At 35.9% G+C, this 15,624-nt stretch overlaps 1 protein-coding gene across 2 annotated transcripts in view; it reads right to left on the bottom strand.

The window, feature by feature from the left end:
* Positions 1 to 279: 279 nt before the first annotated feature.
* The window catches only part of USP10 (ubiquitin specific peptidase 10), a 39,853-nt gene continuing 24,508 nt past the window's right edge, over positions 280 to 15,624 (bottom strand). For both annotated transcript variants that reach the window (XM_035902584.1, XM_035902582.1), the window contains 8 exons: positions 15,513 to 15,568; positions 13,871 to 13,974; positions 12,999 to 13,098; positions 11,514 to 11,694; positions 7,711 to 7,876; positions 4,125 to 4,269; positions 2,831 to 2,896; positions 280 to 726 (listed from right to left, as the gene is read on the bottom strand). In XM_035902584.1, the coding sequence (XP_035758477.1) occupies positions 539 to 726; positions 2,831 to 2,896; positions 4,125 to 4,269; positions 7,711 to 7,876; positions 11,514 to 11,694; positions 12,999 to 13,098; positions 13,871 to 13,974; positions 15,513 to 15,568 (1,006 nt within the window). In that variant the 3' untranslated portion in view covers positions 280 to 538. The remainder of the gene's footprint in view (positions 727 to 2,830; positions 2,897 to 4,124; positions 4,270 to 7,710; positions 7,877 to 11,513; positions 11,695 to 12,998; positions 13,099 to 13,870; positions 13,975 to 15,512; positions 15,569 to 15,624) is intronic.

Below are 15,624 nucleotides of genomic sequence, written 5' to 3'. Positions count from 1 at the left end.
CCATTTCCATCTCATACACATCGTCTCATATTTTACCACTTATCAAAAACTATTGGGGAAGCAGAGAGCGCTTTTTATTTTTTTTATTTTTTTATTTTTTTACTTAAGTAAAGATAAAACATTTTCACAGAAATCTACAAGTTCTGTTGCTGGTGCAGGGTTTTCTTCTACTACGCAATTAGAAAGTGGGAATCAAATGCAAATCCCCTTTTATTATCTTAGGATTCAGCATTAACTCAGATTAATTTTTTTTATTTTTTTTTTTTAAATTTTTTTTACTTGTGATTCATGAGATTCGAGTCTTTCAACCAAGTGACTTCATTCTGCAAAGTCAAAAGTCAACACAAACTATGTTGTGCACAAACCCAAGGTAGTTTCCTTTATCACTCTATCCCATAGTTGCAAGGGAAAAAAAAAAAAAAAAAAAAAGGAAAAAAAAAAAGAAAAAGAGAATTTACAGGAGGAAAAAAAAAAGTTAGTGATAGTTGGCGTTCTACAAAGCAGGTATCTTGCACACACAGCATAAAAGGGAGAAGTTTCACAGCAGGTCAACTCGGCGGTAGTACAGGAGGTAGGCTGTGCGCTCTGCAGACGGCTTCACCACCTGGTACTGGTTTATCACTTTGACTGCCTGGTCATCGATGCGTAACCAGCCATTTAGACCAATTTGGAAGACGTCCGTAGTGTAATGGCCACCAGTTGCGCTGTTTCCATGATGATAGACAACTGCAAAGAGAAATTCATGATGCACATATACGCTATATATCAAGAAAAAAGGTCACATATTGCTTTAGACTAGATATAAGGAAGAAATTCTTTACAATGAGGGTGGTGAAACACTGGAAGGGGTTGCCCAGAGAGGTAGTGGAGGCCCCATCCCTGGAAGCATTCAAGGCCAGGTTGGACGGGGCTGTGAGCAACCTGATCTAGTTAGCGGTATCCCTGCTCCTGCAGGGGGGTTGGACTAGATGACCTCTAGGGGTCCCTTCCAACCCAAAACATTCTATGATTCTATGATGATTCTATGATTCCTCATAGCATACTCATGGTTTTGCAGATGGTACGGTCCGGCTTCAGCAAGAATCTAAGTGTTTAGTGCTTGCTTACATTTGATGCTATGTAATATTAGTAATGTTTCTCCAGCACACCAAATCTCATGATTGTAAAAGGTGGCTTAAGTAAATTAAGAATCAAAAGCATCAAATTGCTTTGGGTAACTTCCTAGGGGATTTTCTGGGAAGGATCTGTCTCACAAAGGCCATCTGCAACAGCGCAGCACACCCTCCAGAGCTTCCAACAGGTACTGCCACGCTTAGCAACATGTTCTAAGCTACACATTCTCTCTGCCTGCTGACAACAACAGTCTTTTATTGAAACTATTTGTTTAAAAAAAAAAAATCAGGGAAGGCTCTGTAGCAGTCTAAAAAAAAAACACAAATCAGGCAAGACTTTGAATTCAAAGAATGCTGATTACAAATGTAAGCCAGTTATTCCCCCTCTTTTTTTCACTTTGTCTTAACCATAATTTTACTCTGAACACAGGTTCTGTTGAAGTACCAATCTACAAGTTTCACATTTATTTGTGCTCAGTAACCTCCTGAAGAAAACTGTGAACTGAACATCTCTGATTAACTACTGCTACTTCCAAGAGAGATTCAAACTGGCTTCTTTCCTCAATTATCTCTGTTGTCAGAAGTGTTCTGCAGAAAATAAGTCTTAGCTCTCCTTGCAGAAACCAAACCCAAAGGTTAATGCTGAGCCTTAAGTGCTAGGTGTGGCAACCGCCTCCAAATGGAAGAGATCTTTTATGTATGTAATTCTAAGGATGCATATAAGAAATTGCATTTAACTCCTTTCTAGGAACATGCAAGCCCTAACCCTATACTTAATAAAAAAAAATAGAAAGCTGAAAGAATTGCTGTAATTGACAGGAAGGAGTTAGAAAAAATTACAGTAGTAACACATTTTCTTCAAGCCACCTCACATACGCTGTCTAAACTTGTCCCATGAAAACCACTATTGATAAAATAGAAATTACACCACCAGAAAGAGTCCTGAATTCCCACAAGAGACAGGTATGTTATTTCCTTCTGTAGCCTCAGCCATCACAAAACTGGATCCAAACCACCAAGTCACATAAGGCCACCAGTACTGGCACAGATTTGGTGACGCAGAAGTTAAGACCTCTGGTTCTCCGGTTTATTATGTTCTCCTGACGCCAACACAAACAAGCAGGTGCAAATCATAAACTGTGCAGGAGTTTGAAACTTCAGGAAATTCATTACTGCTTCTGATTTCTTACACAGGCTTCCAATCTTAACTACCAATTTAGGTATTTTGTATACATCGCAGACACTTAAAAACATTGTTTCCTCACACAGAAATCATCATCTCCTCCAAGTTAAACTTTTCCACCTGCAATATGCTGTTCATACCCTGCCAGCCACACGCATCTTAAGGGTCCAAAGAATGTGAAGCCAGCATTCAAACACCCATTTCAAAAGACACTTGAAACATTATTCTCAGGGTATGAGGTGTATTTTAAGCACAGTTATATTACAGGTGTATTTGAGGGTGGATCTGTTACAGAACTCTGTTTTTGCACAAAGCTGGATCAGTGAGACATATAAATACAGATGTACCAATATATGTGTATATGCACATAGGCAAAAAACCCCCACTAAATACAGTAACTGGACACCCACAAGCTACTTCAGTGTAATTCAAAAGAAAATATTCTATATAATCCATGAAATAGCAGTGTTTCTAGAATTCTATATGCAGAATTTGTATTTGCAATACAGGGACTAGAGGCATATAGATAAAATACCTGCAAAGAGCCGGTAGGTTCTTTGGCCTTTAAAAATTTTACTTTTCACACCAGGAGATAGTAGCTCTGGAGGAGGGAAAAAAGTCACAAAGGCAATAGTTAGCAAGTTTAGAAATTCAAGTTTTAAAGGGATCAATTATTTCTAAGAGAAACCAACACTACTAAAAAGGAGAAAGTTTAATTAAAACGTCTTCTCAGCCTTTAAAGAATGGTCATGGTTCTGATACCTGGTAATGAAGGGAATGAATTTTGAGGTTTGCTCAACATCAACATTTATGGAAGGCTTAAAAATACTACAAAAAAACCCCTGAAGAATAATAAAAAAGTGCAAAAGATCAGACTATTTATGTTTTAACTTTCATTCCTACTGTCAGACAACAACAATAACCAATTTCAGATTCCAAGTCATACTACAACCATTTTTGTCAGTCAAGGCAAAGGGAACTAGTTCTACAAATATCCATTCTTTAATATTTTATTTTAAAAATTCTTGAAGTAAAACAAAAGGTTACTGTCTGACAGAGTGTATATCTCACTTGAGAGATGACTGATCATTAATTTATTTATTTATTTCCTATTTGATCTACTGGCTGGCCAATCTGTCAAATAAAAAAAAAAATGCATATAATTTGGCAAGCTTCAGATGCTCGATTATATGCAAGCTCTCACACTTTGTAAAACTGGTATCTCTTAAGATACTTCTTAAAAGAGAGAACTTCTGTTGTTTAACCTCTGGACTATGGCTTACTTGTTTGCCTCCAGGCTGCATTTTTTATAAAATGCCCGGTTTCCTTTCATCAGCCACTGTTTATTACAATAATTTGCCACTTTTATGAACAAAATCTGAGATAAAACTATCTACTATTACTTGGCAACAGCTTTGTATAGGGACATACCCCTCATTCAACAGGACCACTTCCAATATTTGTCCTCAGCAGTATGTAACCTTACTCCTCAAATCTGCAGGAAGCTCTTATTTGGCCAACCCAATGTCTAAGACATGGCAAAGATCTTTCACCATAATGTTCTCTGCAAAATGGATGCCCAGACTCATACACAGGCAGTATCAGCTTTGGCAAGACTAAACGCAGAACCCCAATATATTCTTTTTATGAAGGAAGGGGAAGCCACATACAAGATACCCATCCAAATTACTAAGTTTCCAAACAACAATGGAGAAGAAATCTTGTGCATGAAGCGGGGAGCAAAGAAAACCGAAACACAAAGAGATACCCCTAGGAAACACAACATTATCTTTTCCCTAAAGAAGGGAAAATTCTGTTAAAATCCTTACCTTTACTAATTTCCAGATCAACAGGATACTCAATATTCTTGATAAGCTTCTGGCATCCACCAGTTTTCTCATATACAAACCGCTTGAGGTGTAAAACAAGAACAGGGGGCAGTTCTTCTAGTGTCACTCTTCGGCTGATCTCCACCTAACACATATGTAGAACAAAGATGAAGAAAAACTGTAATTTTTTGTTAACTGCTCAAAATTGCTCCTTTAAAAGAGGAATAAATAACTAATTTTAAATACACCAGCAGAAAAACCACAATTTAAAAAAAATTAATATTCATTTATGATAAGACACTGCAGTTCATGACTTAAAGCACATTGGATCTTCAACCGAAGTGCTGTCTTAAAGGAGAACCCGAATACCTTTGAGCAGAATGTAACATGTTAGAATGAGCACAGGTATTTAGGTACTGCAGTACTAAAAGCACCTTTCACCCCAGGAGAAACTCCTCATGAAAGCTTAGTGATTAATAAATTCTTAGCAAGGTATTATACTCTAATCAAAGGTCAATCACTTGGAATATGCTGCTGAATTCAGAATCACTGCAGTGGTTTAAGCAGTTGCCATCCTCCATCCTCAGTAACCGAGCTGGCACGTGGGAACAGATGCCTGCAGCTCAGCTGAAAGCTGAAAGCACAGATCAAAGCAGTTTTGTGTTATGGTGCCAGACTGAAGAGTAGCAGCTGAGGAAGAGACACGTGTTCTGCTGTCCTGACTGCATCAAGGGGCCCCAGTTTCTGGCAGCAACATTACCAGCTAAAAGTGCCATAAATATTTTAGTGAACATGAGTCAGAGTCTCAAGAAAATACTTGTGAGGTCCTCAAGGAGCAGTTTGAGAACTCCAGGGGATGTGAAGACTCCTTCTAAGGAGCATGTGGAAGGTAGCCTGGAAAAGTAAAGGAGGTAAGGCTAATTTGTTACTCAAGAGTCTTCACTTCTGTTAGAAAACACAAGCAGTCTGCAAACAGGAGTAAGAGACTTCAGTGAGGATAAAAATTCCTTTCAAAAAAACACATTAACTGTTGAAATATGCAAGATTTAACAAACTGATCTGCAAGACCAGAAGAAACAAAAACCAAAAACAAACAAACAAAACTTTCTTCAAATGCTGGTGAGCAAATGAAATGGAGTCAGAAAAGCAAGAGAATGCAGCTCCATTTTAAACACCTATTTTCATTTAAAACACCTCATTATTTTAAACACCGCATGAAAATCTGACTGATTTCCTGTTTATATCAATACACACATAAAATTCAAAACAGCTTAAAGCGACTAAAAAAAAAATCAAACTTTCAGAGAAATCGTTCACATATATTTGGAAGATTTTTTTTTCATATCTTTCATTTATGCCCACAACTGTAAAGACTACCATACAGATTAAAATCATCAGAAGACAATAACTTTTAGTGATATGATTTTTAGCTTTAGCAGTAGTCCTGAGCCCCCCTTCTGTGAAATGGAGATGAAATACTTCCTCGCAATACATTTTGAAAATTCCTATGTGCAAAGTCCTATGCTTGTTCTACAGTCAATGTGTTCAGCATTTTCACTACAAACTTAATTCAAGTTGAAATAGCTGTTCGTGAATTTCTTTTGAAAAAAGATCTAAAAGACATTGTGAATGCTTGCATTTCCATTCAGACTCTGAAATATAAGCCAGACCAAACCTCCAGCACCTAATTTAAACACCCATTTCTTCCAAACCCCGTAATTGAACACTGGGTTGTCACTAAAGAAGTTAAAACCATCTGCAGTAAAAACCAAAAAATGAATGACTAGCAAAACAAAATCTATGTGGTAAATCATGATGAGCTTGCATTGCAAATGTTTCTTTCATATGGAAGACAACTGGAGAAATAAATGTTCTCTAACACTCCTAGTGAGTGTACAAGGCAGAGAAATTTCAGCTATCCATCTTTAGCTTTTCAAAGAAATTGGTCCATCCCTTCTTTATTTAACCATATTCTCATTTGGAGTATTTAGAAAACTTACAGATAGAGAAATGAATGTCAGAAAGAACATCTACAACTCAAGAGCCTCTTTCCATCCTGGCCTACTGAAAGAAGTTATGAACAGTGTACGCAAAATTCCCATCTGAGCAATCCATGGACACCAGAGGTAATGTTCTTTACTAATGCACACGATAAGAAGCAAGGCAATACTTTAGTGGGGAAGAAGTTTAATTTACTACCCTATATCAAGTTCTCAAACTGCAATGACAAAAGCATGCTTTTCTTCCAATGAAGTATTTTTCTTTTGCAATGATTACTATTATGTTCTGTATCATTTGAAAAGTAAGGTACAAAAATTTGCAGGGCTGCATGAGAATACCAAATAAAATGTCCTGGTACTCAAAGTGACAGAGAATCACTGGGCTTGGAGATGTCAAAAGGTCCTCCGCTCTGAATCAATTATAACGATTTGTGTAAATCCTGACTGGTGTTTCTCCAATCTTAATCTTCCCTTAAAGCAGCAAGGACAACTCTACAAATGCCACAGGTAACACCTAGCCTAGGTCCTATTCCTATTTATTGGTTGAGTATCACTGAGAAAAATCAGTCTTTTTCCTTTTCAGAGCAGCCCCATTTAAGGGACATGGTTTAGCGATGGGACGGCAGGGTTAGGTTAAAGGTTGGACTCTATGATCTCAAAGGTCTTTTCCAACCAAAGTGATTCTATGATTTTAAATTTTACATCTGGTTCCATCTCTCTACTTCCATATTTTTTCTTCTTGATGCCGAACAGCTCCTCTCCCTTATTCGTTCCTTTTATATCATAACTTTTATACTGTCATTCATTTTGATTGATCTTTTCCAGGTATTCTCTGTTTTTCTGGAGCTGACAATCTAAAACTGAATTGTATTACTGACAAGTTGGGGTTTTTTAGGGCTCTGTATAGCAAACCAGTCAACTGTACAGTGCCAAGGACACTGAATGGAGGTGTTACTATTGAAAGATCTCAGATTATTAATCCAGAGAGAAAGATAGTGATCATCAGATGTTTTAGTGAGGTTCTAGATGGACTTCTACTAGGCCTACCACCACCAAATATTTTCATTTTTGATTTGTAAGTGAAAAGTGTAAATCAGAACCCATCAAGGATAGCTGCACAGACAACCACACAAGTGTTCTACTACAGGAGTTTTCTTCTTAAAGCTAGAGCATGCTCTCAAACGATACTCTGAAGAGCTGCTCCTTCACTATGAACATCTGGCAATCTCCAGGAATTAATATGTTAAGAACAGCTAAAAGCTATTTTACTCATAATAGTATGCATTATTACCACAGTTCACCCTGTTAATTTAATACACACTGCAGTAAAATCTCCAACCAATTACTACAGCAACTCAAAAAACACACCTATTTATAGGCATGGGTTTAGTTTAGGAGATAGTTCTCTTCCCTTCAGTGTTCAAGTGTAATATGTTTTACTGGTGCAGGACACTTTGAAAAGGTTAGTACCTCTTTTGTTAACATAAGTAATAGTGTTCAAGTAACTATTTGTAAAGCAAGAGCAGTATAAAGACCCTTTTCAAAAGTTTAGTATTTGACTGTAAAAAGGGGCCAACAGAACACACCTCTTGCTTGGTTTTTGTGGTGTAACCCTGGACAGACTCTCTTGCCACCAAACTTTCCAACGCATCCTGAACGGTGCGTATCTTGTCTGACTGGATATCCAGTTGCAGGGTGAAGAAAGGTTGCAGTGTAGCAGACTCCTTAGAACTCTGCTGGTAAACAACAGATCTATGGAAACAAAAAAGTTAAAATGTAATAAAGCAGAGTTAATTTTCAACAATATAGAACCTTCAGGTAAGAACAGACTGAAATCTGCTTTAGTAACTCAACCTATAGTTAATACAAAACACAAGACACAAAGTTTATGCGTAAGTTTGAACAACGTGAATCCACTTTACTGCAATTTAAATGATTTTCACATCCACTTGGAGCATTCTGAATGGGATTATATTTGAACTGTTTTATTTATGCAAGGATTAAAACAATTATTGGATAAGCATCAAAAGTTTAAAGATAAAATACTGAAATTTTTGATAATGCATTTAAAAAGATTTACCTCTGGACTGTTTTCATATTAGAGCTTTGAAATTATGTTTTCCAACAGATCTTCTGAAGTGCAAAATTACCAGTGCTTATCTAATTGTATGTTTTACTGTAAAAATTACAACCGATTCCAGATTCTCCAATAAAAATACATAAATTTTTTGGTCACTGCACTAAGACCAATTTCACAGTGATTTCAAATTGTTTGCTTAAATCTTGCCATAGGAAATATAAACTATGCTCCATCAAGGACTGGCATTTCCTTTTCCTCCCATCACTTTCCGTGTCCAGACTTTGTCCGTGTACTCCTTTGTACATAAATTGGAGTCTTTTGGAAAACTGGCAGGAGCAACGACCTAGGCCATGAGAACGTTTCCTGTTTTTTTGGTTTTTATTTTTGTTTGAAATGTATTCAGTTGCAGCCTTTAAGTAGCCTGGCTTGGTGATCACTGTTTTGTGCAAGGAGACAGTACACTCTTCAGCCACAACGTCACTCCACTAAGTAGACTCTTCCTGATTTGTATTTTTCTTAAATTTTGCTGAAAACGTAAAACCCATCAAACTGGCTCAGGATTTTTTTTTTTTTTTTTTTTTTTTTTTAAATTTTGAAAACAGTACTTACATTAAAAAGCCCCAGCTGCTACACAAACGTGGTTTTATACAGCCAAAGAAACCATCCATTTATTATATTGTTACGCTTGTTACAGTGCCTTACAAAGGTTGAAAGTAGTAAGATAATTAACGTAGCTCTAATCCATGTAGCCAAGCTGAAATCTCTCCAAGTCATGTACGAAATGTTAACATACTGGTTTAATCCCTGTACTGCAAACTCCTATCAAAAGGGTCCCTTTGACTCAGGCAAAGCCCTCAAGCACCAACAGAAAGCCAATGCATCTTTATATTGGCAAATATATACCCTTTAGAGGAAAGGGAGCGTATGAAAAACAGTACCATCTTTATTTCAGTTTAACACTTCCTCCGTGGCTATATTTAAGGACAAAACCTTCAACACATGGCAAGCACAGTGTTTCAACAAACAAACCCTTCACTGTGTAAGTCTTGCTGCTTTTGGATGCACTTCCCAAACCCTTTTTAAGCTAATCATTATTTAGTGCAATAAACAACAGAAAAATGCTAACAGCTCCAACTGTTTTCAAGTCCAAGTATTAAAGATTTAATGGATAATATGGATAACAGTCTGAAAAGATAACATTATGGAATTTTTAAAAAAAAATATTAGAAATTAAGTTGTGACATTTCTTCAAACCTTTTTTTTTTTTCCCCCAAAAGATATGCAGAAAATTGATTTGATGGCAAAATCTTTGCTGGACTATGATTTTCTATAACAATATCACTTATTAGAATAATTACAACTTCTAAATGATGAAGGGAAAATGCATCCTTTTCAATGGCTAATTACTCTTGGGTACTGTAAGAACTCTACAGTAAAAATTTTTCAGGAAAACAGGCCCTGCCCATCACTACCCTGCTTAAACTACAACAATGAAATGGATGTATTTTCTTTTAAAATAACAGTGCATTTGAAGGGAAAAGTTGGTACTACTTATGGAAACATTTAGCAGCCTTCTAACTGGCCCGTGAGCTAGCTTGCACAACAAATATTTGCAAATTCTTACAAATCAAAAGGGACTCCTACATATGAGCAAATTAGATCCTGACAGAACTGTGTATCTTTGTGCTTACACACTTGAGTCTCACATTGCTTAAGGAAGACTTTTTTTTTTTTTAGGAATTATGCCTAAATAGGCATTTAATAGACAATTAAAGCCTCGAGAAGACAGCCTAAAGTTCCCCAAGCCAAAAGATGCCAATTTAAACCATGTTTTCCTAGCTGCTTTTTCCATTTGATTTCATTTAGTGGAATTCTACTGGCAATTCTGTACTCAATCCTTCCTATCTCCACCCTCAGCCTCAGAAGATGAAGCTTTCCAACATCACAACGTGGGATACTGTTTCCGCGGTAAATTGTGTGACCCGGTTTGGAGGCTAAATAAAATGGGTGTGGTGAAAGCAGACAACAGATGTCGGATTGGACCCTGTGGTTCTGCTGCTCAGTGCAAGTTTTTGCCTTTTTTCAGTATTACCTTTGCTTTACGTAATTTTCTGTGGACTTCTACAGAAGACAGCGTTCTCTTGGTATTCTTATTTTAAAAACTAATGCAATTACATAGCAATCTAAACAATTCAGACCATGATAAATGTACTAAGGGTATTAACAATACCTTGGGTATGTGAACATACCATCAATGTGGAATTTCATCAATACGTACAAACATCTGTCTGCCAATTTCTATGGAAAGTATCATTTTATTTGCCAGCTGTCTGACTCAAATCCCAGAAGAATAATTTCAGTGCGTTTCACAGGCAGAAGGCACTAGCCCACATTATTCACACCTCTCGACTGAAAACCTGGCAACACAGGGAGTCAAACACTAGCAATTAAGTGTCTGTCTCCAATTTAAAAATAATTCTTCAAGTCTAGCATTTTTGTTTTGGAATATGTTTTTAGCAAGTGTTTACCTTGTATAATTTAAAATTATACATTTCTCCAAACAAGTCATGAGGCTTCCTTTCCAAAAAATATCCTTTCAGTATCTACTTTCCGCCTTCATCTGGTATCAGACCTGCATATAAGTAATGTCCCACATTCTTTTCATTCCTGTAACATCTTGTAGTAATTTATGTTTTTCCAAACTTCTTTCACCTTTAACATTTTATTTATTAACTATTACACTAACTTTCCTACCTCTGGGAAGCCAAGTGTCTAAACAACCAGAAGTGTACAATTTTTTATTCTATTATTTCATTCTTAGTTTACTGACCAGATTTAACTCTTAGAAAATCTCACTGTCCCTTAGTATCCTTATTTACAAATTGAGTCAAGACTCCTCAAAGGTCACAAAAATTAGGTAGCTCTAAAGTTCTTTGGAATTCTTAGATTTAATATACAAAGCATACATATTTCAAACTCCCCTATTTGCAATTCAGGGCTTTTGTTCTCTACACAGTCTGTTCTTTTAAGACACTTAAAAATATTCAGACTCTACAATAAGTCATAGAGTCATTTGATCATTGATCCATCTTTTCACAATTCTAGTCCACTTTCTGAACCCTCTCTTGCATAACAAATGCTTCATCGTAGAACATTCACCTCTCCTGGCCTGAACAAACTGTGGAACAGCCTCTTCAATGCAACTATTCAATAATGGTGAAAAATACAGAAAGCAAAGCAGAGGAAGACATTACCTATAAAGGCAAAGCAGCCTACAATCTCCACAACTGTTACGAAAAAGTACTATACCTTATATGACCACCAAAAATATCAGTAATTGGAGTCTGAACAAAGTCAGCTTGTCGAGTGACTGATGATTTGTTGCGAGGCCCCACTTGCTCCCATTCATCCTCACTGCCTTCCCCTTGTTCATCTTGCTCCTCTTCTTCATGAACAGTCTGAGCCTCAGGGCCGTTGGACACTGAGAGTTCTTAAAGTGAAGGAAAAAAAACAGCATTGATTTTTTTTTTTTACAAATAAAGCATGTATACTGATAAAGAATTTGAAAGGACAAAACATAAATAATCTTCAGAGAATAAAATGTTTTCATAGAACACAGGCCTGAGAAAGCAAATGAGAACAAGTGCATTCCAGGCTCACTCATAGCTGGACACATCCATGTATTAACAGAATGCAGCTCACTGATGACTGTATGTAAACATGTTGTTTTCTAGCAAAGTTTGATATATTTTTAGTAGTAAATGTATGGGGTAAAAAAATTAGAAAGTCAAGTGTTATTCTGGAAACATAATTACGCCATTATTAAATACAACTCCTTTTCTGCACAGATATTTTACAGGGAACCCAAGGCTTAGCAAATATTTTCTTTGCAAGTGCCAAAGTCAGAAGGCTATAAACTGCACATAGCTAAAGAACAAAATATGGAATGATCATTTTATATCATAAAAAAAATTACCCTACTAAAGAGAAATTGGATAACTAGTGATCTTAATTCCATACTTGGCTAAGACTAACAGTGTTTTGTTTCATTTTTCATAGGGGACCCAAACATAAAGCCACTGTAAAATAAAATGGCATTTTAGTCTGCATACAAATTCTAACATTTCTTCCAAAGAAAATTTTTCTCCAACTTTGTCAATAAGAGTTTTAAAATAATTTACTATGTTCTGTTCTGTATTAGATATATATTAGCCATTAGTCTAGAAGTTTCCACTTCAAAAAAAGATCTTGATCAACAGTGGTTTAAAGATCAGTGAAAAAACACACGGATATATTTTTGAATGACCACGGAGAGAGCCAAAACCCCAGTAAATAACTGACATTGCAGTTATTATGAATGGCAGACAAACATATCTATTCTTAAGACAAATATTTGTCAACTTGAGTTAGCCTCAAATAATGTGCCGTTGAGCTCAGTAAAAATTTGTCATACAGAAATTTGTTGTTTAGGAAGACTGGGTACATACCATTATTATTGTCATTCAGAGTATTTACAGAATGATAATGCTTTTTCAAATACTCAGTAACACTTCAGATCATTTGTAAATTGGATGGAATGGACTATTTTATCCTTTGGACAGATTTTAACAAAAGATTATTTGTTAATGTCTTCAAGTCCCCTAAAACATGGCATTCTATGCTTATCTCAACATCTCCAAACATTTCTCTGTATTACAGAATCTCCACTGAAAAAGGGAGAATATTTGAAAGAAATTAAAGTTTGCTACAAAAAAACCAAACCAAAACCAAAAAAACCAAAACCAAACTACTAACTTTCATTATGTGGAGAGAGAAGTTTCTTTAGGGTCAGCATTTCTTCATGTAGTCCATTGAGGATAAATCCCAAGTATTCTTCGGCATCCTCTTGCCTGCCCTGAATAAAATGGGGTTTTTTTCCAGTTATTACATGGCATCTTCATGTTTTCATTTTAACAAAAGGTTCATGACATTAAGCATCTAGCTTTCTCCTCTTAATTTAGCTAATTTACCAACTACTCAGTCTAAGTTGTAAAGTCAAATGGTTTCAATTTTACTACAACCACCCCTCATTTTTAACCAATTCAAAAAGAACCTACACATGAATTGGTAACCTGCCATAAACAGCAAGTACGGACCTGGATACAAGAATTTCTCTATCCTTCTCAAAACAAATTCGATCTAACATGCGAGTTGGTAATTATCTTTTCTTGCTATTTCTTTTCAAAGTAGTATTAAAAGTCGCTGTCAAACCAAGGCCAAATCAAAAGATGGTTTGAACCTTTATCTTTTCTTTAAATTGAAATGAAACCTGAAATAGTATTTTGCAGTCTCTGTGGACCTTCAACCATTCCAAGCTGAATCCCAAGCAGAAATGAACAACTGCTCACTTCTTAAATATAAATGAACAGGCATCTTCTTTATAAAAAGAGATGTTCCATTCCAATCATAATTTGTTTATTATTCTGACATATCAAACTGCCAAACTTAGAATTAACATCTTCCTATAATTTAAGTCCTAAGGCAGTCTAGCTTCATTACAATGAACTATCCACTAGTTGATTTTAATAATATTTAGGCACAGAACCTGACATACGGCTTTACATTCTTTTAAGGACAGTGACTGCCTTGCAATGCAATGACAAAAGTCAAAGATTTCTAAGTCACACCTTTTCTGACAGACTTGACTTTATAACTGTCAAAAGTCTATAAATGTATGTAGGTTCAAAAGCAGCTCCTGGTCGGATGTCTCTCACAATTTTATCACCTAAAGCTGCAAGGCAAAGAGAAGTACATAAATAACAATATACAGACGTTTTTCTCCATTATACCTTAACATTCTCTTCAGGCATCACTAGATTTTGAAATCCAAAATTCTTTTTTTTATTAATAGTTTTATTACAATTTCAGTGACTCAAGCTCAGAATTTGTAAGATACAACTCTTACCTGTAAACGTTTTTTTAAAAACATCTTACATCACCTTACATAGACTTACGGATGGTCTGGGAAAGTTAGTACTCCCTTCATAGTCAACACACTGAAGATTAACAAGAATATCCACAGCCATCATAAAAGAATCATTCTGGTTCTATTTAAATTTTTATATTACTTTTGTATTCAAAGAACACTTCCTTAAATCTTTTCTAAATTTGTAATGCTAAGAGATCATTTTTCCTCACTGTAGAAAAAAACAAAACACAAACAAAATGAAGTCTGACAGATTGTTCAACCTAGTGGCAATACAAGGCCTCTGAAACTACAATACAATAAAATGACCTAGAAGTATAATAAGTTGCATAAGACAGTAAGATTTGTTTTACAGAAACAAAACTTAAGCAGCAAACCACAGAAATGTCTGAACTGTTTGGAAATCACTGGAACAACCAGCTCCTCGTGGTATTTTTCTTATAATGTTACATAAACACATTCCTGAAACTGTTTTTTATTTCTATAAGTTTGTAATACAAGAGATTTGGTTTAGAGATTAAAAAAAAAATGAAACCTACAAGATAATTTATTTGCATTATAAAAATGTTCTCTTCCTCACTACATAGTCATCACTGATCCTAAACATGTACTAGCAAGAATCATACACTTCTAGAGTTTTCACAGTGAAATAAGTGCATAGGATGGGGAGGAATTAAAAGCCATGATAACACGCCTGCAGGCAACCTGCAACTGCTAGAGACCTATTGTGGCCCTGTTTTGTTCCAAATGAATGCGAGTTTAATATTTAAGGAAGAATGATAGAATTAAAAATTTAGAAGATGGCTAGACAAGGTGCTTAGGGACGTGGTTTAGTGGTGGAACGGCAGTTTTAGGCTGACGGTTGGACTTGACGATCTTAAAGGTCTTTTCCAATTTAAATGGTTCTATGATTCTATAACTGAGCAAGCTGATAAACCAAACAGCTGGAAACATGTAAGGAAAGAAGCAGAGTAAAATACAGTGAACATCAAATGATTTTGTTAGAAAGGGCATGTTCTCAGAAGACATCCTAACAATTAAGCTAACCTTCAACAAAAACAATTCTTACTGCACTTGTACATTTGGTCTATAAAATAGAAGAAAAAACATGAGGTGCAACACCTATGACTTCTTGACTTGAATGACCAATAAGAAAAAGCATAACACTGACAGAAAAGCAACAGCAGACTTTAAGATATCAAGAAAACCCAGAAGTCCAAAGAGCCATGAAGGGGATCAAGCACCAGTACTTAAAGGCTTTAAGTACATGACCCAATGCAGATCCTTACCCCAAAGCCTTCTTACCATGATTTTAAGGCTTTTCTCCCCCTATTCCTACTCACCTTGTTTTGCTTTAGGAGGTACAGGCATATTAGTGAACTCATTCATTAAACGAACACTGAAACAGAATGGAAGGAACAACTAGACATGAGCAGCAAGTTAAGACTTAGAAGG

Source organism: Egretta garzetta, unplaced genomic scaffold (genome assembly GCF_000687185.1).
Source record: "Egretta garzetta isolate BGI_Z169 unplaced genomic scaffold, ASM68718v1 scaffold39, whole genome shotgun sequence".
NCBI lineage: Eukaryota > Metazoa > Chordata > Aves > Pelecaniformes > Ardeidae > Egretta > Egretta garzetta.
The sequence above is the reverse complement of the archived record's forward strand: the minus strand, read 5'-3'. Positions and strand labels throughout refer to the sequence as shown.